At 44.0% G+C, this 27,269-nt stretch overlaps 1 protein-coding gene and 1 pseudogene across 6 annotated transcripts in view; both read right to left on the bottom strand.

Moving 5' to 3' along the window:
- The window catches only part of CIT (citron rho-interacting serine/threonine kinase), a 174,675-nt gene that overhangs the window by 84,208 nt on the left and 63,198 nt on the right, over positions 1–27,269 (bottom strand). For all 6 annotated transcript variants that reach the window (XM_070386137.1, XM_070386136.1, XM_070386133.1 and 3 more), the window contains one exon: positions 18,342–18,525. In XM_070386137.1, the coding sequence (XP_070242238.1) occupies positions 18,342–18,525 (184 nt within the window). The remainder of the gene's footprint in view (positions 1–18,341; positions 18,526–27,269) is intronic.
- Positions 24,988–25,098, bottom strand: LOC138991532 (U2 spliceosomal RNA; annotated as a pseudogene).

Here is a 27,269-nt window from a genome sequence, read left to right on the forward strand (position 1 = left end):
CTGACTTTGTAACTCACTCACCATGTGAGGTCTCTGAACCTCAGTTTCCTCATCTGAATAATGGGAATAATCCTCAACCTAATTCCAAGAGTTCTCATGAGGCTTAAGTGAGACCTCCTCCATGGGAGGTCCTTATCACTGTGCCTGGCATCTCATGAGGGTTCAATAAATGTCAACCATTCTACTATCATTGTGGTTTTATCATTACTACCCCTGCAACGACGTGCACTGCACATGCCTCACAGGCCTAAAACCCTTGCTTGAAACAGTAAAACTCAGCAGGCTGAATTTGCCCCATGCTACCATCCACATTAGAACAAATGTTGATTATTCACACAAATGGGCAATGGGAACTGAAATCCATAAATAAATTTTTTTTTTAATCTCACTTTGGGCTAAAAATTTTAACCAAGTTCTGCTCCTCTAACTGGCCTATTTTCTACCTAAATTCAGTCAGTTCAGTTCAGTTCAGTTCAGTCCAGTCTCTCATTTGTGTCTGACTCTTTGAAACCCCATGAATCGCAGCACGCCAGGCCTCCCTGTCCATCACCAACTCCTGGAGTTCACTCAGACTCACGTCCACTGAGTCGGTGATGCCATCCAGCCATCTCATCCTCTGTCATCCCCTTCTCCTCCTGCCCTCAATCCCTCCCAGCATCAGAATCTTTTCCAGTGAGTCAACTCTTCGCATGAGGTGGCCAAAGTATTGGAGTTTCAGCTTTAGCATCATTCCTTCCAAAGAAATCCTGGGGCTGATCTCCTTCAGAATAGTCTTCTCCAATACCACAGTTCAAAAGCATCAATTCTTCGGCGCTCAGCCTTCTTCACAGGCCAACTCTCACATCCATACATGACCACTGGAAAAACTATAGCCTTGACTAGACGGACCTTTGTTGGCAAAGTAATGTCTCTACTTTTCAATATGCTGTCTAGTTTGGTCATAACTTTCCTTCCAAGGAGTAAGAGTCTTTTAATTACATGGCTGCAATCACGATTCAGTCAAAACACATACAAACACAAACTTACTTTTTTTTTTAATCTGAGATGAAATGGGTTGCTTGAAGGTATGGCCTTGAGTTGACTTTGCCATTTCTTCCTGATGTTATTCTGGTGGGTGGGCTGGAGAAGAAGACCCAGACCACCAAAGGAGGGAAGGATGACCCACAGACAGGGTCCTTCTTAGTCCTTCAGTCATCAGGAGTCACACACATGTCACTAAGTCACCCGCACTGACATCAGTCAGGGATGACGAGAGAGGACCCAGCTCTCTAGACCCGAGCACTGAACCAGCACCCGTGGAGGCAAACAGTAGCGTGGGTGTACAATGATGGGAGGGGAGGTGGCTCTCTAGACTTGATGACAAGTGGAGGGCAGGCTCCAGAGGAGTATAAAGTGCACCCCTGTGGGTACAAAGCTCATTGCTATTCACCCAAAAATTAGTGTTTCTAGGTCACTTGTTAATGGGGCCCAGAATCAGAGAGATGCTCAGGCCCTCCCCCTGCCAGCAGCCATGGGAGATGACACACCAGCCTCTCCCCATCACCCAAGGTCCGACTCCCTCATTCTGCTATTTTGATGCTTGACAAATGTTCATTGTTTAGCCATTCTAAGTACAGCAATTAAGGACTCTTCAGAATAAAAGTGCTAAAAGCAATCTTTTTTTTTTTAGAATAAAAATTACATTAAAAAAAAAAAGCTATGGTAAGTCTGCTGTGACTCAACTCAGCTTGTAGCAACAATCCCATAAACAGTCATGGGGTTGGAGGATGAGGCTGGGGGGTGAGGACAGAAGGGGGAAAGGTCACTGCAGCTTTCTAGAATGCCCCTGGTCCTTAGCTCGGCTACACATTAGAATCACCTGAAGAGCTTTTTAAAAATTACTGATGTCAGGACATCCCTGGTGGTCCAATGGCTAAGACTCTGGGCTCCCAAAGCAAGTTCAATGCCTGGTTAAGGAACTAGATTCCATATGCCACAACTAAGATCCAGAGCAACCCAATAAATAAAAAAAATTATTGCTGTCAGGCAGTAAAAACACGTTGTGTGACACTACAGTGGTGGACACATGTTATTACGTGTGTGCGTGCTCAGTCACGACTGATTCTTTATGACCCCATGGACTGTAGCCCACTAGCCTACTCTGTCCATTGGGTTTCCCAGGCAAGAATACTGGAGTGGGTTGCCATTTCCTCCTCTAGAGGATGTTCCCGACCCATAGAACGCACACCACCAAGAGTGAACCCTAAGGTACACAGGGACTCTGGGTGATAATGACATCTCATTGTAGGTTCATTCTGGTGGGGGATGTTGATAATGGGGAGGCTGTGCATATGTGGCGGTAGGGGGTGAATGGAAAACCTCTGTACCTCTTGCTAATACTGCTATGAACCTAAAACTGTTCCTAAAAAAAAAAGATATCCAGGGCCCAACTAGAGTAATTAAATCAGAGACAGAGAGACTGGGAGTGGGGCCCAGGCAACTCCATTTTTATTAAGCTCCCGGGTGAGTCTAATGTACAGACAGGCATGAGAACCATGGTGCTAATTAGAAAAAAGTATCTGTGATTTAAGATCCAGGTATTCAAAGCTCACAGCTTGGCCACCCCCAGTATTTGGTTCCTGGTGACACTTTGGCCAGGCAATTTATTAATGGTGCATTTTGGTCATTCTTTGAGTAGAAACACAGTTTTGAAGTTAATCATGGTGAGCAATGAGTTTCAAAAAAACGTACAGATTTCAGACAATGATTAAAGACCACTCCTATCCACTCATTCTTAATAAGTCAATATACCATTTCCATGAATTTCTAAGAAGGAACTATCCTAGAGAGAGATATGGCTTAACATATTTGCATTCTATTTATTTTTCATGTAGACACTTAAGCCAATTAAATGACACGTGTTAATGGTAAGTAAGCTCTCAATATGTATTTCTTTCTTGCTGGTTTAAAATCATCCTGAAAAGTACCATTTCATAAAAGGTAGTAATATTTAAAGAGCTGATGCTACTCTTGCTTTAAGAGAAGGAAAGTACAAAAAGTCCTGTAATTGGCTGTAACTCTAAAGTTATGAGAGATGCAGACAGAATTGCTGTAAAGAAATTATATATTTCTGTTGACCATGAAATGGGACACGATCTACCTGCTAACTTAAGAATTGCCAGAATTCTCCTCTGTTCTCAAAATTCTCAAACTTCAACAGACATAGGCATGTCTTGTTTTCTTGTGTTTTTTTTGCTTGATTGAACTTCATAGATACTGAGATTTTTTACAAAGAGAAAGTCTGTGGCAACCCTATGTTAAGCAAGTTTATTAGCATTTTTCCAAGAGCATTTGCTCACTTTCTGTCTCTGTCACATTTTGGTAACTCTCACAGTTTTCAAACATTTTCACTATATTATTTTATTTGTTATAGTGATCTATGATCAGGATCTTTGATGTTACAATTGTAACTTGTTTGGGTCACCACAAATCATACCCATATAAGACAGTGAACTTAATAAATGTTGTGTGCGTTCTGAGTGCTCCCCCTACTGGCCTTTCCCAATCTCTCTCCCTCTACTGCTAAGTCACTTCAGTCATGTCCAACTCTGTGCGACCCCTAGGGCCTCCCTATTCCCTGAGTCACAATACTAAAATTAGGCCAATGAAAAACCCTACAAGGGCCTCTAAGTGGTCAAGTGAGAGGAAGCATCACAGCTCTCTCACTTGAAGATGCAGACATAAAGAACAGACTTTTGGACACAGTCGGGGAAGGAGAGGGTGGGATGATTGAGAGAATAGCATTGAAACATACACATTCAGTTCAGTTCAGTTCAGTTCAGTCGCTCAGTCGTGTCCGACTCTTTGCGACCCCATGAATTGCAGCACGCCAGGCCTCCCTGTCCATCACCAACTCCCGGAGTTCACTTAAACTCACGTCCATCGAGTCGGTGATGCCATCCAGCTATCTCATCCTCTGTCGTCCCCTTCTCTTCCTGCCCCCAATCCCTCCCAGCATCAGAGTCTTTTCCAATGAGTCAACATATACATTACCATATGTAAAACTGATAGCCAGTGGGAATTTGCTATATGACACAGGGATCCCAAAGCTAGTGCTCTGTGACAACCTAGAGGGGTAGGATGGGGAAGGAGGTGGGAGGTAGGTTCAAGAGGGAGGGGACATATGTATACCTACAGCAGATTCATGTTGATGTACGGCAGAAACCATCACAATATTGTAAAGCAATTATTCCTCCAATTAAAAAAAAATTTTTAAAGGCTAGAAATGATTAAGCTCCATAAGAAAGGCATGTTAAAAGCCGAGACTGGCTGAAAGCTAAGCTTCTTGAACACAGTTAGCCAAGTTGTGAATGCAAAGGAAAAGTTCTTGAAGGAAATTAAAAGTGCTCCTTCAGTGAACACATGAATAATAAGAAAGCAAAACAGCCTTCTGGCTGATGTGAAGAAAGTTTTAACAGTCCAGATAGATTAAACCAGCCACAGCACTTCCCTAATTAAGTCCAAGCCTAATCCAGAGCAAGGCCCTAACTCTCTTCAATTCTGTGAAGCTAAGAGAGGTGAGGAAGCTGCAGATGAAAAGTCTAAAGCTAAGAGAGGTTGGTTCATGAGGTTTAAGGAAAAAAGTCATGTCTCCATAACAAAGTTACAAGGTGAAGCCACAAGGGCTGATGTAGAAGTTGCAGCAAGTTATCCAGAAGATCGAGCTAAAATAATTAACTTAAAATAATAACCAACAACAGGTTTTCAACGTAGACAAGCAGCCTTACACTGGAAGAAAATACCATCTAGGACTTTCATAGCTAGAGAAGAGAAGTCAATGCCTGGCTCCAAAGGATGGGTTGGCTCTCTTGTTAGGGTTTAAAGTAGCTGGTGACTTGAAGTTGAAGCCAATGCTCATTTCTCATTCCAAAAATCCCAGAGCCTTTAAGAATTATGCTGAATCTACTCTTTGCTGATACTATGTATAAAATAGATAATTAGAACATACTGTATAGCACAGGGAACTCTACTCAAAGCTCGGTGGTGACCTAAATGGGAAGGAAATCCAAAAAAGAGGGGATATATGTGTACCTAGAGCTGATTTACTTTGCTGTACAGCAAAAAGTAACACAACATTGTAAAGCAGCGATTCTCCAATAAAAATTTTAAAAATTAAAAAACAAATCTACCCTGCCTGTGCTCTCTAGAACAACAAAGTTGGAATGACAGCGCATCTGTTTACACATGGTTTTAGATAGTGATTCCAGATCTATTCCATAGATACCGATGCCTCTGATGGGCCTGGGCAAAGTGAATTGAAAATCTTCTGGAAAGGATTCACCATTCTATTAATAGATGCCATTAAGAACATTTGTGATTCATGGGAAGAAATCAAAATATCAACATGAGCAATCAGTTTCACGAGCCGATTCCAATCCTCATGAATGACATTGAGAGGTTCAAGACTCCAGTGGAGGAAATAACTGCAGATGTGATGGAAACAGCAAGAGAACTAGAATTAGAAGTAGAGACTGTAGAGGTGTCTGAATTGCTGGAATCTCACAATAAAACTTTAACAGATTAGGAGTAGCTTCTTATGGATGAGCAAAGAAAGTGATTTCTTGAGGTGGAATCTACTCCTGCTGAAGATGCTGTGAAGACTGTTGAAATGACAACATAGGATTTAGAATATTACATAAAATTAGTTGAAAAAGCAGCAGCAGAGTTTCAGAGGATTAACTCCAAGATTGGAAGAACTTCTACCAGGGGTAAAATGCTATTAAATAGCACTGCATGCTACATAGAAATCATTCGTGAAAGGAAGAGTCAATCAATGTAGCAAACGTCACTGTCATCTTATTTTAAAAAACTGCCACAGCCACCCCAGCCTTCAGCAAACATGACCCTGATCAGTCAAGCCATCAGAATGGAGGCAAGACCCTGCACCAGCAAGAAGGTTATGACCCACTGAAGGTTTACACAATGGTTAGCTTTTTTTAGTAATAAAGTATTTTTTAATTAAGGGATGTAGACTGTTTAGACATAATGCTATTGCACACTTAAAAGACTATGGTATACCATAACTTTTATTATGCACTGGGAAACCAAAAAATTTGTGTGACCTGTTTTATTGCAATATTCACCTTACTGCAGGTAATACTGCCATATCTCCAAGGTATGCCTGTATTTTCTGACCACCTTATACAAGTGTAAAATAGATTAAAAAGATACATATACACACACATATCCCTTATATATATATAAGGGAGAATATAAAAGCCCTGTGATCCCAAGGGAAGTATGTTCAGACCAGTGGTTCTCAACTGGGCGATTTTGCCTCCAACAGGACACATGCTAATGTCTGGAGACTTTTTTGATTTTCGTGACTAGGGATGGGAGTGTTATTAACATCAAGTGGGTAGAGGCCAGAGAAGCTGCTCAACCATTCTACAACACACATGACAACCCCCCGCAAAAAGAATTATCTGGCCCAACATGTCAATAGTGCCAAGCTGCAAAACTCTTCTGTGAAGGCTATCCAGTTAAGAAGTCACAATTCTTGTCCTCAAAGAAGTAGGAGTGTAGGAGACAGAATTAATGCCACCACCTTTGTCATCAATAATAAGGCCCATTTACTGAGCCCTACATCAGGCACTGTGTTTGGTTCTTTATGGGTAACTGAACTGAATCCTCCCAACAATCCTCTAAGGAGGGTATTATTAGTGTCCTGTGGCACTGAGGCCAAGGAACAGCTAACCCTGTGGCCTCTGTGTTCTCCTACTAACCATATTCTGATGATAGGAGTGCAGGTGAATGTCAGAAGAGCTGGGTGTTGGTTCAAAATTGGGTTCTACAAGTCATGGGAATCTCAATTCTGCTACTTGTTGGCTGGATGGCCTTGGACAAACCAAAGAAAACTGCCACAGAGACCCAGAGGAGTGAAGTCAAAGAGACATGGAAATGGACCATGCAAGGGAAGGTAACTTCTACCCATGACTAGTTTCATGCAATGCTGGGAGGGTGACTCCAAGCCCAGGACAGCTTAGGTACCCAAGAACATCCATATGCCAGTTCAGTCCACAGCCACCTCCCAGAAATGGTTCACTTCACGTACAAGAGCAACTCTTCCTCCATCATTTGGTGGCTCGGGGGTGGGGGGTGGGGGAGTGGGGGTGGGGTAATTAAACAGGAAACAATACAGACTTTAGAGGCCCAGGTTGGTTCATGCTCTAGGCTTGATGCTAATAAAAGAACATGCATCCTGCCCACACGTTGCTTGCCTACTCCTCCTGGCCACATCTCTGATACACAGCCAGTTATCCCCATGGAGAGAAAAGGCACTTCTGAGCAGAGGGTGCATGCAGCCATCCACCCACACACAGCAGTGCTGTCTCTTCAAGCACAAAGCCAAGTTTGGGTTTTCCTTTTTTTCCCAGATTCTATTTTCTAGAAAAATTTACTCTGAAATCAACATCTCTTTCCAATAGACACATCTGCTTTATAATTATAGAGACCTAAAGAGTATTAATAGAGGTAATGGTGTATGACACAGAGAAAAGGTTGGGCTTGGTCATTATTGCTGCAGCAGAGAGAATATTTTCTTAAGACGTGTTTGATGTGACCTAAAAATTGCTTTTACATGTAACCTCAACATTTAAGGAAAATGGCAAAATGCAGTTTTCTTGATGTCTATAAATACCTCCCATAACACAAAAAAATATATTTTTCTTAATAAACTATCAAAAGAAAACTTCCTATCAAAAAATACAATCTGTACTTCCAACCTAAAAAGAAGTGTATGTGTTGAGTTCTCTCTAATCACTACAGTAATAATTAAGATCATGTTTAAACACCAAGCCATCCATTTATTTCCTTGGGAAGATGACCTCAAGTTTACAAGACATGCCTCCAAATCACAGATCACAAATCACAGATATCCTCGAGATAACCAAGAATGGATAGTGGAGGCTAAAATGAGGGAATCAAAATTAGCTCAACCACGGGCTCTACCTTCATTGTGGCCAAAGGCACTAAAAATACATGTGAACGCAAGATGCAATATGGTGCAAAAAATAAAACACTCATCAGCATTCTGTTCCAAAAATGTATTGGCTTTTAAGATTGAGCATTCTGAAATTTATAAACTAACTTTATAAGCTCCTTTTAAAATACACACTGGTGACCATCATGAACACTTAGTAATACAACAGTCCCTGCCTCAACCCAATCCATGGTTTCAGTTACCCATGGTCGACTGTGGCCCAAAAATACTAAGTGGAAAATTATAGAAATAAACAATTTATAAACTTTCAACTGAGCACTGAGATGAGCAGTGTGATGGAATCTCGCACCGCCCTGCTCTGTCCTGGCCAGGATGTGATTCATCCCTTTATCCATTCAATCCACGCTGTATACCTACTAGCTGACTCGGCTATGGGATCAACTGCCGAAACATCACAGTGCTTGTGTGCAAGTAAACCTTATTATACTTAGTAATGGCCCCAAAGCCCAAGAGTAGTGATGTGGCAATTCTGATATTCTCTTACTGTGCCTAATTTATAAAGTAAACTATCACAGGTATGTATGTATATACAGGGGGAAAAGTATATAGATAGGGTTCAGGACTATACGCTGTTTCAAGCACCCACTGGGGGTCTTGGAATGTATTCTCAGCAGGAAAGGGGGAATTACTACCCCCAAAATACCACTCTCCTAAAAAGCTGCTTCTGAATCTAGCTAGCTTTGGGGCTTGCCAAACTCCCTTGCCAACCCACACACACACCCCATACACACACACACACACACACACACACACACACAGAGCAGTGGTCTCCAGTTGAATTACAGCATATGCTTTGGAATCATTTATTTAAATTTGTGTCATTAACAAAAGCATAGTTACATGATTTCTAATATGGTCCCCATTTCTAAGCCAGTGCCTAGCTCTGCAGGTTAATTTCACTGGCATGCTACCACCTCTTGCCTGGATGGCTGGAGTAATCTAACTCTTCTCCCTGAAGCCAACTCTGCTCATCTTCCTATCCACCAAATAATGATCAGAGGGCCCCTCTGCACAATGAGAACCAGACCCTCCACATACCGACTCAAAGTTCTGCAAAGGCTTCCTGCTCATCACAAATACAGCAAGATCCAAAACCAAAGACCCTGCCTATCTCTTCTCAGACCACATCTCCCATGCATGCTGAAGCTCTGGCTACTCCGGCAAGCCTGCTGTTCACTGGACACCCACAAGCTTGTCCGGGCCTCGAGGACAAAAGTGCTGGTTCCCAGCCATTTCCCACCCAGGTTCAGATTTCTTCACAGCACTTCCCACCATCTGAAAACTTTCTTATCCATGAACTTACTTATCCTCTCTCTGTCTCCCTGCACAGAATGTTAGCTTTGTGAAGGCAGGGACCTTATCTGTCTTGCTCAGCCATGCCACAGGCTTGTATTTGCTGAATGAACAAATAAACAAATGAATGAATGATGTGCCAAGCAATTCTGTGCCCTGGGCTGTCTCAGTTTAAAGGTCTCAGTGGGACAAATAAATCCAAAATAAGAAGTGCATCAAATCAACACTGGCTTGGGAAAGCTCTCTGGTCCTTGCACGGGAGGCGCTCAGCATTGGTTCTGGGACAACAACGTCATAAGGATACATGCTCTGTCCCATCCAGGGGACGCTCTAGCACAGTGTGGGAGTGTGACCCCCAAGCTGGACACAGTGCACGTCTGTCTCCCCCAGCACCAAGTTCCAGACCCTAAGGGCAGGAGGTCCTATCAGGAGCCTGGGGTGTGTTTTACAAAGGGTACAGGTTTAACTAATACATCCTGGGCTCCATTCTGAGTAAAAACTTGGATGGAGATATCAGGACATCCGTCAGGCACCCCCGTGGAGCCTGATTCTCTCAATGGGCAGAAACCAGCAAGATGTCTTTATAAAGAGGAGCGAGGAAGAGAAGAGAATCCAAAGCACCCATGACCCATCTTCACGCCTAACTAACAACAGCAAACATGAATGAACACTCACTGTGCCCCACAACAAACCCAGCACACAGGCAAGAATAACCCCCACTTTCTACAGAAGGAAGAACTGAAGCTAAGAGGTTAAATGCCTTGTTCACACAGCTAGTGGGGTGGGGGGAGGGGGTAAAGTCTATATCCACATGATCCCAAAGCCTAGACTTGCAACAAGTGTGCAACGGTCCGTCCTGCAAAACACAGAATGCTAGGCTTCCCTGGTGGCTCAGTAGTAAAGAATACACCTGCCAACACAGGTGACACAGATTCCATACTTGGTCCAGGAAGATCCCACACGCCTCAGAACAACCAAGCCTGTGCTCCACAACAAAAGCAGCGACAGCAATGAGAAGCCCAAGCACTACAACTACAGAGTAGGCCAACTAGAGAAAAGCCCAGGCAGCAACAGAGAACCAGTGCAGCCAAAATAAATAAATACTGCTTATATTAGTTCTAAAGTTAAAGCTGGAAGAGATGGCCATCCTCTGCCACACGCATGGCAAGTGAACTTAAGTAGTAATCCAAGCTTCTTGGTCAGTTTCTTTCTCTGTAAAATTATGGGTTACTGCTGGAATTAAATGAAAATGTTTGTCAACCCCTTAGAAGAATGTCTGGTACAGTGAATTCTCGGTAAAGTCATCTCTTTCACCTTTATTATTAGGCTAATCCATTGATCCCACATGATCTAACTAACAGGGCCAGGGTTGTTAGAGGCAGGGCAGTGTAGTGGTACAGCCTATGGGTCTAAGTCTCAGGTCTGTAACTACCTACAAAATCTTGCTGAGCCTCGGTGTCCTCCTCTGTAGGATGGGAATAATACAGCCACCTCACACAGTTACAGTGAGATTGTGAGGACTTAATGAAACACATGTGAAGAGCCATTCAGCACAGTTCTGGGCACACAACAGATGACAGCTTCCATGAGCAGCTGTATACACTGTGCAGAAGAACTGGCATAATCCTTGAACACTTTTAATTCCATTTGACAAACGTTCATTGAAGGCCTGCCAGAGGCAAGGTCCTATTTCATGCAAAGGATGGACAACATGGTCCCCATCCTCAATGAGGGTTGAGGAGCTTGGCCAAACATAGGGCACAAAAAGGGGTGAGTGAGAAGGCAGGCTGGGGTCTTGCACACAAGGCATGAATGCCAAGTTCGGGAGTGGTCATTAATTCTGTGCACATCGTGATGCTACAAGGTCTGAGCGGGAGAATGACATCATCCAACTTGTGCTTTGGGAGAATTCCACCCTCTGTAGAGGATAGATTAGACCAGGAAAAACCAGAGGCAGATGAATCAGTCAGGAGGCTACTGCAATGGTCCAAGCAAAACTCAACGAGTGGTGTCGGTGAGGACAGAAAAAAGGGCATATACGCAAGAGGTGCAACTTAAAAAACTTGGCAATGGATAAGATGGTGGGGGAGATGAAACACAGTTTAAGATGACTCAGTTTTCTTGCCTAGAAAGGTAGAAAAAGTGGTAGTTCCTTAAATGAGATGAGGAAAACAAAACTGCTGCCAAGTGGCTTACTGAGTGAGCAAGCGAGTCTGCTGGCGACAGGGATACTGAGATGCTAGTAGGACATCCTGGTGGTGATGACGAGGGCACGAGGGGAGGAAGTCCATGGGCAGGTGAGAGTCACAGCCAAAGGACTGAATGAGATCATCCCGAACAGGCGAAAAAGACAATGAAGGTGCAGTTTAGGGGACAATGCAACATTTCAAGGGCCTGAAACAGCCATGGAAGAGTGAGAAGGGCAGTGAAGTGGAAGGAAGGGAAAACCAAGTTTCCATAATGCAAAAGAGAAGAAAGTTTCAGACATATGTGGCAACTAATGGCATTACGTGGGGAGAGGGGCAGAAACCACTAAATTCAGTGGTTGCTGGAATCTGCGGCTTCTGAGACAGTGATTTCCATAAAGTTGGAGAGGCTGGAAAAGAGGCATTGAGTGTAGGCTATTCTTTCAGGAAGCCTGTCAGAGAAAGGAAGGTGAGAGAGGTCAGGAGACGCAAGACAAATAAAACAGAGAGAAGCAAGAGAAATTCACTTAGGAGAAGGGACAGTTGCCAAACTGGCACTGGGATTGGGAACATACAGCACCATTTAGTCAATTACTGTCTTCTTAAGGGATCCGAGGCAACCATGCAAATCAGTATGTGTAGGCCAGCAAAAAAATGCATTCGACACATCTTCTGGAGTCTAATCTTTGGGACTGGGCTGGGATCGTTTGGATTGGATTTCCTAAAGGTATCTTTAAGACAAATGAGAAGGCGGCAGAATGGTCCTGCCAGGCTTGCGAGGCAGGCACGCACAGTCTAAATAGAGAACAGAATAAGGCAAGAACAAGATGTGCTTGACTAAGAGAGAGAAGAAATTAAGCAAGAGGAGAAAACCCAACACAATAACATGGAGGCAAGGGTTAGGCACCTGGTCGAGAGGACAGAGGAGTGGAAACAGCACGGAGCACTGTCCGTGTCCATGGCAGTTCCATGGGTGGAAGCTAGGGAGGGTTCTGTAACTGATTTGGGAGGTACAGATAATGCAAACCTTCATGAACCAGAGCAGATTCTGCTACTGTTCAAACAATCAAAACACAGGTAAGGCTATCCACCATGGGGAGGAAGCAAGTGCAATGACAGAGGTGGGAAGGAACGAAGTTTTTAAGGGAAGAGCCAATCTCACCAAGTATTTTAGTAAAAAGTAAGTAGGATTGATTGGAGAGCCCAGGCCATCTTCTGCTAGAATAAGTCTTCCCAAAATGGATAGCAGGAGGCAGTGAAATACAAAACGTAGATGTGAACAGGCATGGATCACAGAGTCATCAACAAACTGAGAGCGGCGACCCTAAAAATGATTTGGATCAATTCACCCACAATGCTTTCTGAGCAGCTTGTCTGTGATCCACCCTAAGGGAGATTGGAGGGCAAGGTCGAACCAGTAGCCTGTCCTCACCAAGCTTACACTCAAGCAAATAAGAACTCTCAGGGAGAGAGTGTGTGTGCATGTGTTCATGTACACACACACACGCACACAAGCCAGGAGAGAGCCTCTAAATGAAAAGAGGAAGAAGTCATCAACATCCAAGAGCTATGCAGCCTACCTACTTGACAAACTCTCAGAAACTGAGAACAAAACCTAACCTTTCTACAGCCCATCAGTTCTCATCCCACCCTGTCCCACCCCCACCGTTCAGTCACTACCCACGACAGGCATCTGCTTCTGACAAGCATGTGAACCTGGGGACCCCATACCTATGTCCCTGTCTCTCATGTACTGCATTTATTGGCAGTCTAACACAGTGGCTAAGAGACCCTAGAGCCACCCTGCCTGGGTTCAAGTCTCGGCTGAGCCACTGGGAGCTACATGACCTTTAGTGAGTTGCTCAATCTCTCTCCATGTCTCAGTTTCCTCACGTGTAAGATGGAAATGAGGATGGTGCCTTCCTTGGGAGCTGTTGTATAGTTTAAGTGAGTTAGCCTATGTAAAGTGATTGGAGCAGAGCCTGGCAGAGTCAGAACCCTGCAAGGACGAGCGACTCTTATCTTCCTGACCACCGGAAATTCTCTCCATGTGCCTCTCCACTCACCCAAATCCACTGTCTTTTAAGAAGCTGACGCAGATACTCTACCTTCCATTCGTCTGCTTGTAAAGTCAATTCCAACACACCTATTTTCTGAGAGTCTATATTATCTTGTGCTCCAGGAAAACCAGGATAAATATGCCGCAGCCTTGCCTTTTAGATCACACCCCATGTGGGGAAACCAACATTCCAAGAAAGATCATCACTGGACTTTGGCAAAAACTGGGAATCGGCATTACCCGTTAAGTGGCTTCCACATTAAGACTTTTTGCCTTATCGTCCTAATGCTCCTAAAGTACTTCAAAATCCAGTGCTTGCATGATATTCTCAGTCAAGGTGTTTGCCCTGTGTCCCATGAAGTATTCCACACATATATGCTCTGACTTGTTCAAATGGATGGGAAGGAACCCATTCTGGGGCTGGGCCTTCAAATTCTGGCCCCCACCACTCCACCCCAAAAGCCACCTTTAACCTGCAGGGATATGGAAGCTGCATATCAACTTGTGGTGGATCAGGTGGTGGATCAGTTCAAGCATCTCTAGCAGAAAGTTCCCAGGGCCTGGGAAGCTGGGTTTCTGCTCTGGCATGACTTTGGACTATGATAATTATTGCTGAGTCCTTCTCATAGCTTCACATATACAGAAGGACATGTTTCATATAGACACTAGTGTAGTAGTAATAAAAATAACAGTGGACATTCAGTGTGACTTATCCATGTGCCAGGGACTAGATTAAGTACTTTACCTATTTTATACCATCCTCCCAACAGCCCTAAGAGGCAGGTATCTCATTTTCAGTTGAAGAAAGTGACATGAAAGAGGCCCCAGTAGAGTAAGGAAGAGGCACCCCAAATTGGTCCTCTGAAAATCCAGAAAGGCACTGGTGGAAGCCATTTTTCACCCTTCCACAGTATTTGAATGGCTGGTTCCAAGAATAAATTTTCAGATCCACTTAAAAGGAAAGGAAAAAGCCCTGAATCAAAAGAGAAAGCCCCCATCCTAAAAATAGCCTATTCAGACACTGTCATCCCACGGATTCCAGTCTCATCTAGATCCCATTGGTCCTCTAAGATTTCCAACTTCTCCAAAAGCATAAAACCAGCATGTGCAAAAACTAACACAAAATGTAAAACCAACTGGCTTTTTCCTTCTAAAGTTTATACTAAAGGTTTGCAGAAATGCATTGCTTCTAGGAAGAAGGAGAGGGAACTAAAAAAAAAAAGCACACCCTATACTGACAGAGGAGGGAGGAGAACTGAGATCCATTATATTTTTAAACCCTTAACACACTGATTTCTGTTACTACCCGCCCCACCCCCCTCGCCCCGCTGCCCCCACCATTGTAAACTTCAGGCAGACAGAGGCTCAGAGGAACACCCAGACATTCAGAGCTTGGGGGTTTGGTTTGGGTTATTGTTGGTTAAGAAGAAAGAGGCACCAGACATACACTCTCCAGCATGAACTTTGCCATCATTCCACCCTAGAGACAATCAGAACTAGTTTGTAGGATCTCTCCCACTCCCTCCAACTCAAGTGCAAGGAACTACCACTACAGCTCAGACTCAGAATGCTAAGATCAGGATTTTTAGTAAACTTCAGGGTTTCCCTGGTGGTCCAGTGGTTAAGAATCCGCCTTGCAATGCAAGGGACACAGGTTCAATTCCTGGTCCGGGAAGATGCCACAGGCCGTGGAGCAGCTAAGCCTGTGTGCCACAACTACTGAGCCAGCACTCTAGAGTTCACAAGCCACAATTACTGAAGCCTGAGTGCCGAGAGCCCATGATCTGCAACCAGAGAAGACACCACAATGAGAAGCCCGCACATGACAATGAAGAGCAGCCCCCACTCACCTCAACCAGAGAAAGCCCAAGTGCAGCAACAAAGACCCCCCCACAGCCAAAAACAAATGAATAAATCTTAGGAGAAAAAAAAGATTCTTGTTAAACCTAAAATGATGCATTAAGTGGCTGGCTTAAAAATAGTTCAGGGTCCCAAAAAAGGATCCTAAAAAGTGATGAGTGATCACAATAATTAAAATCATTCTGACTGCCAGAGTGTCTGTGAAAATTCCTCTTTCATTCAGCTCCACCTCAGAACATTTCATTCAGTTTAGTGGCAAGAGATCTGGGGTCAATTCTTTCCAACGCAGTACAGCAGCATCTGCAATTTCCTCAGTGGTGTGAAGAGTAACAGCACAGGTAATCAATGTGTGTAAACAAATACCTGTGATGCTGAAACAGGGAGGGGGAGGAGAAGAAAATCTCGGAGAAACCCCAGGTCCCTGGTGGCAATGGTGGCCTCTCCAGAAAATGTCTCCCTCCCACCTCCAAATGAATTTTGTAACGATTATATGTTATCAAAACTGCAGGGGCTTCTAAGTAATGTCAGCATTGACTCTTTTCTGAATTTCTGATGATGATGATCCAATACATCCAGGGTCACCTATGCCCAACAGGTGGGGTGAATTTCTAAAATGATGTTGTAGGTTTTACCCACAGTGTCCCTGGCCAAATAAATAAGCCCAACAGCAAGATCACATTATAAGATGAAAGGAAATCTTTCTGATTCCATTCCCAAATCACCATGAAAAGGGCACTGATCCACACCACCCACCCGACAGGAATACTTCAATTACATCGTCCAGATAAGTAACACACGGTTTTGTTTGCATGGACACTTTAATGAGGATCTTGTTGAGCATCTGTGATGGGCATGGATGGAAGCTCATTTTATGCTCTAGAGATATATTTTCAACTACCAAAGGTGAAACAGCATTATCTTCAAATACAGTGAGCGATATAAACACAATCTGAGAGAAAGGATCGTGAGTAAATTAAATGCACAAATATTTATCGAGTGCCTGGGCCTTAATACTGAGATGCCCCTGTCGGAAAGCTCCCTTAACCGAGCCTTCTATGAGAAGCAAAAAGATGCAATTACAGTCTTCCTGAAAAATAGGTTATTAATCACACACTGCTTCAGATTAATTGCAACGCCTGAGAGCCCCCACATCATTTTGCCTTTGCTCCTGAAATCTCATTCCCTCAAGTCCTTCCTGGTTTTTCAGATCACTGGTTGGCACCCCAAGCAAGCTTTCTTTCTGACCTGGCTAGCCCACTGGTGACCAGAACTAGAACTCTCCACGCACCTCTGTCCAGTCCAACGGGTGACCTTCAGTGCGCTGTGTGTGTCAAGGTTAAGCTGCCCACTAACTATGCATCCTTTAACAGCAGGCCTCCAATTCTGCCCTGCTCTTCGATGCCAGTGCAAAACCTCCCAGCCCTGCTGGGCCATTTCAAACCCATCTGATGGCACATGCAACAGCTAGTGAGCTTTCTGCCTCTTTTCCCATGATCCAGATTGCTTCAGGGCTGCAGAGCAAATTAGCCAGCAAGGTACAGCCACCACTGCCGAAATCCAACCCCGAGTTTTAATGCAAGCCCCCAGGGAGGGAGGAAAGAAGGGTCACCTCAGTCTCTTTCAACCCAAACAGCTCTCTCAAATTCTACTGCAGCCCACAACCCTATATCTCATCAAGTGCCCAGTTACCCCCCAGATGTCTGAAATCTTTTCAGGAACATTACTGTCAAAATAGCACCCATGGGGAGACACCATCCAAGAACCCACATGACATCCCTTCAAATCGATATCGGAGCTATAAGCACAACAAATCGGGAATAAATGCTGCCAAGATAAAATCAAATTCTGCTTGTTTTCTAAGTGGGCAGCCACTGATCACCCAACATTACCCCAAGAGCCTCCAAGTGAGGGAGCTGGGGCTTCAGGGGGCATATCACAATCTGGTTCAAGACCTTCCAGGGGAACTCAGACCCCTGAACACAAAATGCCATCGGATCATGAGAACGAAGCAAGGCACTGAGCTCTGACATCCACAGAAGCTACTGCATTTCTGACAAATATCCAGGAGGCTGGAAGCCAGGGACCCCCCTCCCGCCATCTCCAACTGCCAAGCACTGGACTAACACATTTTTCATTAGCTTTTTTCAAGAATGGAGAAAGACTGATCGTGTCAAGAGGCTGACAGTGATATTTATACTTCCATTTCCTAGTCTCCTGGTCTGTTTTTTCCCCCGTGAAGCCCAGTTTCTGTGAATCAATGACTCGGCTACATCACACGCCCGCCCGGTGGCTCACGGTAACGGGGCTCCCTCTGGCCACCAGTGCTTTGCCGGCTCAGAGGCTCAGCTGGCAGATCCTGGATCTTGCAGCAGACTTTGAGCCGAGCTGAGCACCATCCCTCCGTCGGGGCTCTGGTACAGCCACTTGCAGCTCAGCTAACCCCATCAGGAAACCCTTACCTCATGAAAAACAGATTTTAGGATTCTTTCAACACTGCCAAGATAGCAACCTCCATCTACCCACCTGAGAGACAGAGGGATACACAGATGGATAAAGAGACAGCTCAGCTCAGCCCTGTACATTTCTCCCTTCACCGAGGATCTGCACTGCTAGGTATCTCCCACTGTCTCCTCCCCTCTAAAGAAGACCAAAGACTGAAAAACTAACCCAAAGTACCCAATTGACAATTACGATGCTATGAACAGGAAGAGGTACAGGAAAATGAGAATACGAACAGTCTATCCCACCAAAGCCCAACCAGGTAAACTGCTCTTCAAATACAGACTGACTAACAGTTTTCCTCCACCACACTCCCCCACCCTGCTGCCACCACCACCACCACCTTTGGGCTCTATGCCTTGTATCAATGCAGGTCCCTTAGAAAAGTCAAAATTTCACTTACTCAGATCTACCAAGAATTCCCAGTGCCTTGCTATACGAAAACCCCACAAACGGCAGTTCTTCGCCCGAGAAACCTGAGGGGTTCAGCTGGCACGGAGAGGATGAAACCCACGAATTCTTCTCTGGTTCATCAAAATTGGAGGTGTCATCATCAGACTTGAGGGTGGGAACGAAGGGGGGAGGAGCTGGTTAAAGAAAAAACAAGAAGAAGGGGGTGGGGGGGAGAGAAAAATTCAGACGGATTCAACACTGTTGCGGAGAAGAAAATCGTCTCACTCCTTCGGCGTTCCTGATGGCACTGCAGCGCCTGCTTTCAATCTCGCTCACACACAGGCAGACCCAGCCTCTGCTCCGCTCTTACAGCAACAAGAGCTTAACCCCTTCCCTGCCAACATGGCCACCAACCCGCAGACGGGCTGCCTTTCCTGCTGGGGGAAACTGAAAGGTGAACTCAAACAGGTCACTTGGTAGAACAGAAAGAAAGCACTTGGGGAACTCGTTGCTGATATTTCCAGAAGGCTGCTACGGAGCATCAGCTGGCTGGTGCTGGCATGCCAGATGAACCTACACCTATTTATTTCCTCTTCCAGACTGATCTAAATCATTCACACTTAGTGCTAATCATTGGGATAAGGTAGAGTTTCTACATTTTGGGGATTAGCCGGAGTGAGAGGAAGGAGGGGCAGGAGAGGGGGTTTGAGAGGTATGTAACTCGTGTGAGGATAGCACTGCAGTCTAGCCCATTCATATCCGGATGAGTATACTCGCAGCTCTTATGGACCACTTTTTTTTTTTAAGTTGATTATCCCTCCTCCCCAACTCGATCACGCCCCATGAATCCACCGCAGTTTAATCAGCATAATGAAATGCCAGCCAAATAAAGTTCTTCCCAGTGATGTACGGCACCCCTGCGCGCTGACGGTGTGGATGGACAGCTGCGTCCTACCTCGTTAAGGCATGATTCCCAGCTAGGAACGTCCTACATCTTCTCCGCCTCCTGCGGACCTACTAAGCTCTCTCAGTCGGGGAGGTGGACACTGGTCCATCAGTCACCAGGAGGCTGCCCATTGTGGTGGGCTCCCGGGGGTGCAGCCGGCCAGAAGTGTTACCATGGCTGCAGGCTGAAGCGTCTGTGGTAGGCAGGCTGGGTGAGCAGGCGAGCTGGGCATCACATCCCCCGCAGTGCAGGCTTCATGCTCCCCGCTCTGTGCGTGCTCTGGCAGTAACCCCACCTGGCTGCCTGCGTGGCAGGGGCCAATGCTGATCTGAGTGACAGAGCAGCATGAGTCAGGCCAGAGCTCTCAAGAGCGCCCCCTAGGACAGCTGTCACAGCCCTTCCCTGGACCAGGCTGCTTTTTAACTCCTTGTTTTCTAGACAAAGCTTAGTGCCAGATAGGAGCAGCAGTCTGTTTTCCACTTACAGACTCCAAAGAATCTGGCTGTTTCCAAAGTTCCCCAGTGACAACAACAACATGGGAAGCAGCAGGCAGCATCGGGAAGGAGATGGAGTAGTGAAGGGATGTGGAGTGAGGAGGAGATGAAGCCAGAATGAGGAGGTCTGGCAGCTGCCAGGAAATGCAAAAAGGACATTCTCAGGGTTTCAGGTGCACTGAGATGTGGTAGCAGACTGAAAGTGTCACATGTGCTCTTCCAGAAAATGATTCCACACCTCCAAGATCTCAGAGAACTTAAACCTTCCCTGGTAATGTCAGAACCTACCTGCTTAATACTTTAAAAATTAGGTGATGGAAAGAAAAATTATTGAATGCTTCAGCCCCCCTCCCATATGTACTTTCCATAAACATGGGCTCAAATCCAACTGGATTTCCATTACCCAGTATCTTTTTTTTTACAAGGGAAAAAAAAAAAAAAAAAGAACAGTTTTTAATGGAAATTATATTTCATGAGGACAAAAGTGTCCCATCCCAAAATAAGAAAACTCAGATAAAGACTGAGGAAATACATGGAGAGAGATTTGAAGATGGTATTAATATGGAAGCATCATGGTTGGTGGCACATACTTTGACTAAGTGGGTTCAAACCCCAGCTCTACCACTTACCAGCACTGTGACCTTGGGAAAGAAAGTCCCTTAACCTCTCTGACCCTCAGTTTCAACATAGAGAAAATTCCCTCAAAGGGCTGCTAGGAGGTTTAAATGAAAGAAATCTATATAAAGTGTTACTGGCACAGTTTTTTGTATATAATAAACACTCCATACAGACTTCCTGCTATTATTATTGCCCACATGACACAGATGTTTATGACAGATCCTATGGTTACAAGGCTAGTGGGATACAGCAGAATCTGTGTTGAGTGTGCTTCTCTCCTGCACCAGGCACAGACACACTCACACATGTTTATGTTAATCATTTCGTTTCATTCTTAGCAGAAGTTTAATTCCCTTTCTACTATATACTAATTTATCTTTGGGAGACTGAAATAGAATTTCTGAGCGAGAAGTATGATTAATATAGGGGCAGGAGCCACCCTCTGTGAAACAATTACAACTGAGAAATTCTGTACTATGAAATAAGATCCCTCTTTAAACTCCATCAGGCTCAAGGCTAGCCTGTGTAGCTAAGATTAGATCAAGGGCCAGAGAAGCTTCAATAAGAGGGAGAAGTCAACATGAAATACCCCCACTGATAACAGGTGAGAAATTCACAGGACAGATGAAAAGCCAAGAACATCAGCCTTTAGACAGGTAGTTGGTTGGCTAAAACGTGAAATTCTGAAAAGAGGGACTTCTGGGAACCACATTTGGGCAGGGAAAAGTATCATCGTCTCAAGCCAAAGAGAAGTGGGACAACTGAAAATTCTCAACCCACCAGAAAATGATGGATGTTCCCCCTTGTCCAGAGCCCTTTAGGGGGAAAGAAACAGCACAGCTATTAAAGCTGTGGCCCCAGGGAGGGTGTCTGTACTCACAGTGCCCTACATGGTGTGGGAACCATAACCCAAGGAAGTATCACCAGCATTGGTCCATGATCCGTTAGGGTACTGGCAGATTACGAGGAGAAATATTTGTAGGGCCACGTTCACAACCCAGGGCACAACCCAGAAGGCAAGATTCCTTCTCTCTCTTTCATTCCCTTACATACATACACACACACACCTCCCCCCCGACATACTCTCTCAACTAGAAATGAGTTCACAATAAAAAAATAAAAATCAATAACTACATGTAATAAGGAAAAAGAAACCACCCAAAATACCATGAAGGAGCATCAGCAGATACAAGAAATAGGAAAATTAACCCCCCAAATACTGCAGATAAGAGAACAATCTAAAATGGACCATAAAATAAATTTTCATTCATTATCAAGATAAATGAGCAAAAATTCTAATAAAAGAACAAGATATGCTGAAGAAAAGACAAAGCACATTTGAAAAGAACCAAATGGAACTTCTAAAAATGAAAAATATGATTGCTGAACTTAAAGTTTAAAACTCACTGTTAAACAGACACAGCTAAAGAGAAAATTAGTGAACTAGCAGCAGGACCTGAGGAATCACAAGGAACTATGTTTCACAAGGTGTAATCTGTAGACTGACAGCATCATCAGGGAGTTGGTTAGAAATAAAGAATCACAGGCATTACACCATGACTGATGAATCAACACTTGCATTCTAACAAGATCCCCAGATGATCTGCAAGAACACAACAATTGGAAAAGTGCTCATATAGAATGCAATACACAGAGACAGGAGAAAATGAATGAGAAGGTTCAATGCACCTCTAATATGAGCATCAGAAAGAACAGAGAACTAGCTCAAAATCTGGATGACAGATTTTAAAAGACTGTATAAGCCGAGGACTACCAAGTATATGACCACATCTATATCAGGCTTCCCTGGTGGCTCAGTAGTAAAGAATCCACCTGCAAAGTGGGAGGCCTGGGTTCGATCCCTGGGTGGGGAAGAGCCCCTGGAGAAAAGAATGGCAACCCACTCCAGTATTCTTGCCTGGGGAATCCACATGGACAGAGGAGCCTGGCAAGCTGCAGTCCATGGGGTCGCAAAGAATCAGACACGACTGAGCAACTTACAAACACACATGTTGGGGGGAGGGGCTAATTCTCCTCTTTCTTATACCTATTGGAAAAAGTCCCTTTTTTTGATCTTCATACAAAATGATTTTTTTGCTTTAAAAAGGTATTCACTGGTCAATGAAATCACTGGATTTGCACCTACACTGATGGAAGTATACAATGTACCTAAGAACACAGCACAGTGCCAGGCACTGAGCAGGTACATGATAAATATATGCTGAATAGATATATAATTAAACAATTAGAAAATAGCTCTTGCAAAGAGAGCACCTGGCATAATACAGGCCATGAAGAAGCTACCGTATGTTTGAGTTAAATGAAGAGGCTTTAAAAGTAGGATTGTTCTGTCTGAAAAATATGTTAATGAGTGCTTATATTAATATTTCCTGATAGAGCATTCATCAATTCACCCCCACTGCCCGTGCTCACTACATTCAATAATAGCCAATAAGAAGTCATATATTAAGATCTGTTTGTTGATAAAAGCCACTAAAAAAACAGGATGAAGTTTTCCCTATATGTTTTTTAAATAAGTCAGCCTATGCTTGAGGTCACATCAGGGCACATTCTCTTTAGTGGCAGGGGCTACACAAGTATGTTCTGGAGGGCCTCCCTCCCACCGCCACCCAGTTATAAGATGGCAGAACAAGGCTTTCAGAAACAAAGAGCTATTTTAAGAACTGCAATTAATCTCTCCCCTATAAATCCTCTCCTTTTTAAAAACTTGACATTCATTAGAAGCTTGGGGCAGGGTGTATTGCCTTCAAAAACATTCACAAATTTAAAAAAAAAAAAAAACAAGAAAAGGTACATGGATTCATCCCCTTGACCCTACTTCTTTCTAACACATCCCACTGAGCTCCATTTATCCCATTCAAACTTTTAACTTACCAGCATACCAAAAAAAAATTAATATTCAAAATGCAAAAGATTTTTCTCATTTCGGTCTCGTGTTGATCATCTGCTTTTCCCACTGGACACAAGCTCCGTGAGGGGAAAGACGACACTGTGCTCACCATTACATACCAAGCACCTAGAACAGTTACCTGTCTGTCCCAATCCACGGTTTCATATCTATATTGTGAAAGTAATGAATGAACAAGAACCTTAGATGTGGGATAATTTCTTAGACCTAATAGGCTATTTCATGCCATATGCCACTACAGGAAACTCTACAGAATACTCAATTCAGTCACGAAGAATTGGTACATTAAAAACAAAAACCTGAATTTAGATATAGCTCATGAAACTTCCATGACTGTTACTCATCACTGTGGGTTAGACACTGGTGCTACGTTGTGTGTGGCAGAGTTAGAAGAGGAATAACAGACAACATATATGTCAGAACAAAGGCACATAAATAAATATCATGTGATGGTATCATGAATCAGAACTGGGCCTGGAACACAGCAGGCATTCAATGATACTAAATCAAAGACATTTTCAACTTCATTCTATCTAGCATGGTGTCACACATCTTACAAAAAAGTATTCAGTTAATTAGATGCTACATTTAAATCTAAAAGGAAGACTATCCCCAAATCAGCTGTCTTCTAGTTCCTTAAAATCTGAGGCACCAGTGTTATCACATTTATCTTCAAGATGAAGACAGAACTACAAGATAAGTGAAGAGGAGGCTATTTGCGTCATTCAGAGGTCAAGATGAGGCTGTGAAAAGTGGAGAGTGTGTAAACAGAGTGATGGCCACCATTTGTTGCCAAAGTGGGTACAGTGAGTTTTGTGTGTTCCTGCAGGAGTGCGTCATGGAGGTGATTGTTTCTCTAGAGTTAGTTAAAAGGTGTCTTCACGGGCTGGAGTGGAGATGAGTGCTTCTTTAGAAAAGCCAGGGAACAGTAGCCCAAGAAAGCTGTGGGTAATGAGGCTAGGAAGTAAATACAAGTGAAATCCTGGCTGGACCTTGAAGGGGGGAAAATCCTGGACTGGCTTGACAGAAGGGATTATGAGAAAGAGTTTGAGAGTGCTGGGCTGGTGTCAGCACCTGAGACTGATACGATCATTTTAACAGTGATGGTTGGTAGAGGTCGATGCTAGGAACCTCTAAAGGACAAGTCTATAATAGTTAACATGACAAATTCTAAGGAAGTGATAACCGAAACAGAGAAGACATGGATTAACAGAAGGCATGGCAAAAGTGTGACAACTGATGCAAGAGCAGAAATTTTTAAGAATATCAATGAGTGACTCTTACAAAGAGAACAATTCTAACAGAAAAAGGTTGCAATAGAAAGAAGAGCAAGATTTCCAGTATCAGAGATCTTATAGGAATGAACCAAGAGAATAAATTAGAGGATAGGTAAGAAGAGCTAGCTACTACATACACATAAGTAATGTAGCCCATGAAAACATCTGAAACCTCAGGCAAGCCCCCTTACTGTCACCCCTCTGAGTGGAAAATGGTCAGATGTAACTTGTCCAGATAGCAGAACTGTATACAAAATGCAAAAAGAAGACAAACTGGATCTAGCTTGCAACAGACTTGAGTAGAAAAAGAATTATCTGACATGTCTGGTTCCCCAAACAGTTATAAAGAGACTTTCAGGTAAAGCTGACTTGGCTGGTGATCAGTTTTTACTATGGTGTCTTCAAAGAAAATGAATATGGAAGTTTTAGCATTAGTGAGGTATGCTTTAATGTCGTAAGAACAGATATTACATTTGATCCTAGCCAAAAGGCCAAGAAGTGATGAAGTATGCTTTAACTGATCAGTCTCAAGGATGCTAGGGCTGGGCTGCCCACAGCTACACAGGTTTCCTCTCTGGGGGCAGATACAAGATCTCGATGGAGGTGTGCACTCTGTCTGAATCTCGCCTTTCTCAAGGGCCATGCTCCTATAGGCTGCTTACTATCAAGTTTTTGGTAAGCAACTTATGTTTTCCCACAAGATTACGCTTTTAGAGACGCCTTCTCTCAATTCTGGACCACACTTCAACCAGCCTTCTAACACTGCAGTGCCACTTTGTTTCCCCCTCCCTCTTGGTCTAGGTACAGAGCAACCTGTGAAATACCTACACAGGGTGGAAACACTCAAAGAGAATCTTTCCAGACTGTAACTAGTCAAGACTATAATTCTCTGGGTGTGGATACATCCAGTTTGGGGCACAGACTGGAGGCCCCAGAACATACTTGAACAATAATTCATGAGCTTCCATTTCCTAGAACCTCCGTGCTCTAGACCCCAACAACTTTCCCTTCCAGCACCTTTCCCCTTGAACTACCTAGACCTATGACACATCCAATTAGATACATTCTTTGCTGTCCTCAAGACTTCTGTAGTTATCTTTTTCTCCAACATTTGGCGGGGGGCGGGGGGAAGAGTTCTTCAACATTTTTTAATGATTTAATAATTTTATTTATTTTTGGCTCTCCTGGGTCTTCATTGCCGCATGGGTTTTTCTCTAATTGTGGTGAGCAGGGGCTACTCTCTGGCTGCGGTACATGGGCTTCTCATTGTGGTGGCTTCTCTTGCTGCAGAGCACAGGCTCTAGAGCATGTAGGCTTCAGTAACTGCAGCGTGAGGGCCCAGTAGTTGTGGCTCCCGGGCTTTAGCTGCTCTGTGGCATGTAGGATCTTCCTGGACCAAGGGTCGAACACATGTCTCCTGCATTGGCAGGTGAATTCTTTACCACTGAGCCACCAGAGAAGCCCTATTTTTTAATTTTTAATATGAAATTTTTCATATGTGCAGAAATGGTACAGGAGTACAATGAACTCCTGCACACCTTCAAAAAACGTACAGTATTTTCATTTCATTTCACATACTCTGGTCCCTATTTTATTTGCATGTGTGCTGATTATTAAAAGCAAACCCCAGACATCATATAATTTTGAGACATAAGACCTGGGACCCTTTGCTGCAGTACTTGCACCCAGACAAAAGTCTCAAGTAATAAAATACAAAGAAATTGTAAAGGACTACAAATAACTGCATGCATACACAGTTGGGGCAAATTATGGACAAAAAGATACAAAAAGATCCAAAACCCAGCAGCCACTTAGGAGCAAAAGTAGGGTACTGCACATCCAACTTGCACACGTCACCACCAAAGAGGTGGACAAACCACCTAATCCACTCCTCCAGCCCGACCCCTGGTCACACCCCTTCCCTCACCCCATACAAGGAACCAGCTCGCTTCCCATCACCCTCAGGGAGCAAGCAAGGGAACCTGCTACTTGTTATCACTCCCTGCTGCTGCCGCAGGAGCCCCACTAAAGCCTTGCCTGAATTTCTCGTCTGGCCTCTTCATCAATTTCTGTTGGTTGAGGAGGCCAAGAACACTGGTTGGTAATAATTTCACCCATAATTACTGCAGCAAATATCCCTAACTCAGGGTTTCTCAACTGTGGCACTATTGACATCGAGATTGGAGAATGCTTTGTTGCAGGGACTGACACGTGATCATAGGGTGTTTAGCAGTGTCTCTGACCTCTACTCACTAGATGCCAATACCACCACAAGTTCTGACAACCGAAAATGCCTCCAGACATTGCTAAATGTTCCCTAGGGGGAGAAACACGACTCTCTAACAGGTGAAGACTTTAAAAAACCATGACCATAATACCTTCATCACATCCAACAAAATTTACAGAAACTCCTTACCATTATCTAATATTATGTTTGTGCCCAATTTGTTACAGCTGTGCCCAAAGTACACTGTCCCCAGTACACTGGGTGCAAGTACTTTTGGAGAAGGAAATGGAACCCCACTCCAGTATTCTTGCCTGGAGAATCCCAGGGACAGGGGAGCCTGGTGGGCTGCTGTCTATGGGGTCGCACAGAGTCGGACACAACTGAAGCAACTTAGCAGCAGCAGCAGCAGCAAAGTATCTCTTTACATTTGATTTGTTTGAATCAATA

Source organism: Bos mutus, chromosome 17 (genome assembly GCF_027580195.1).
Source record: "Bos mutus isolate GX-2022 chromosome 17, NWIPB_WYAK_1.1, whole genome shotgun sequence".
NCBI classification, from domain to species: Eukaryota; Metazoa; Chordata; class Mammalia; order Artiodactyla; family Bovidae; genus Bos; species Bos mutus.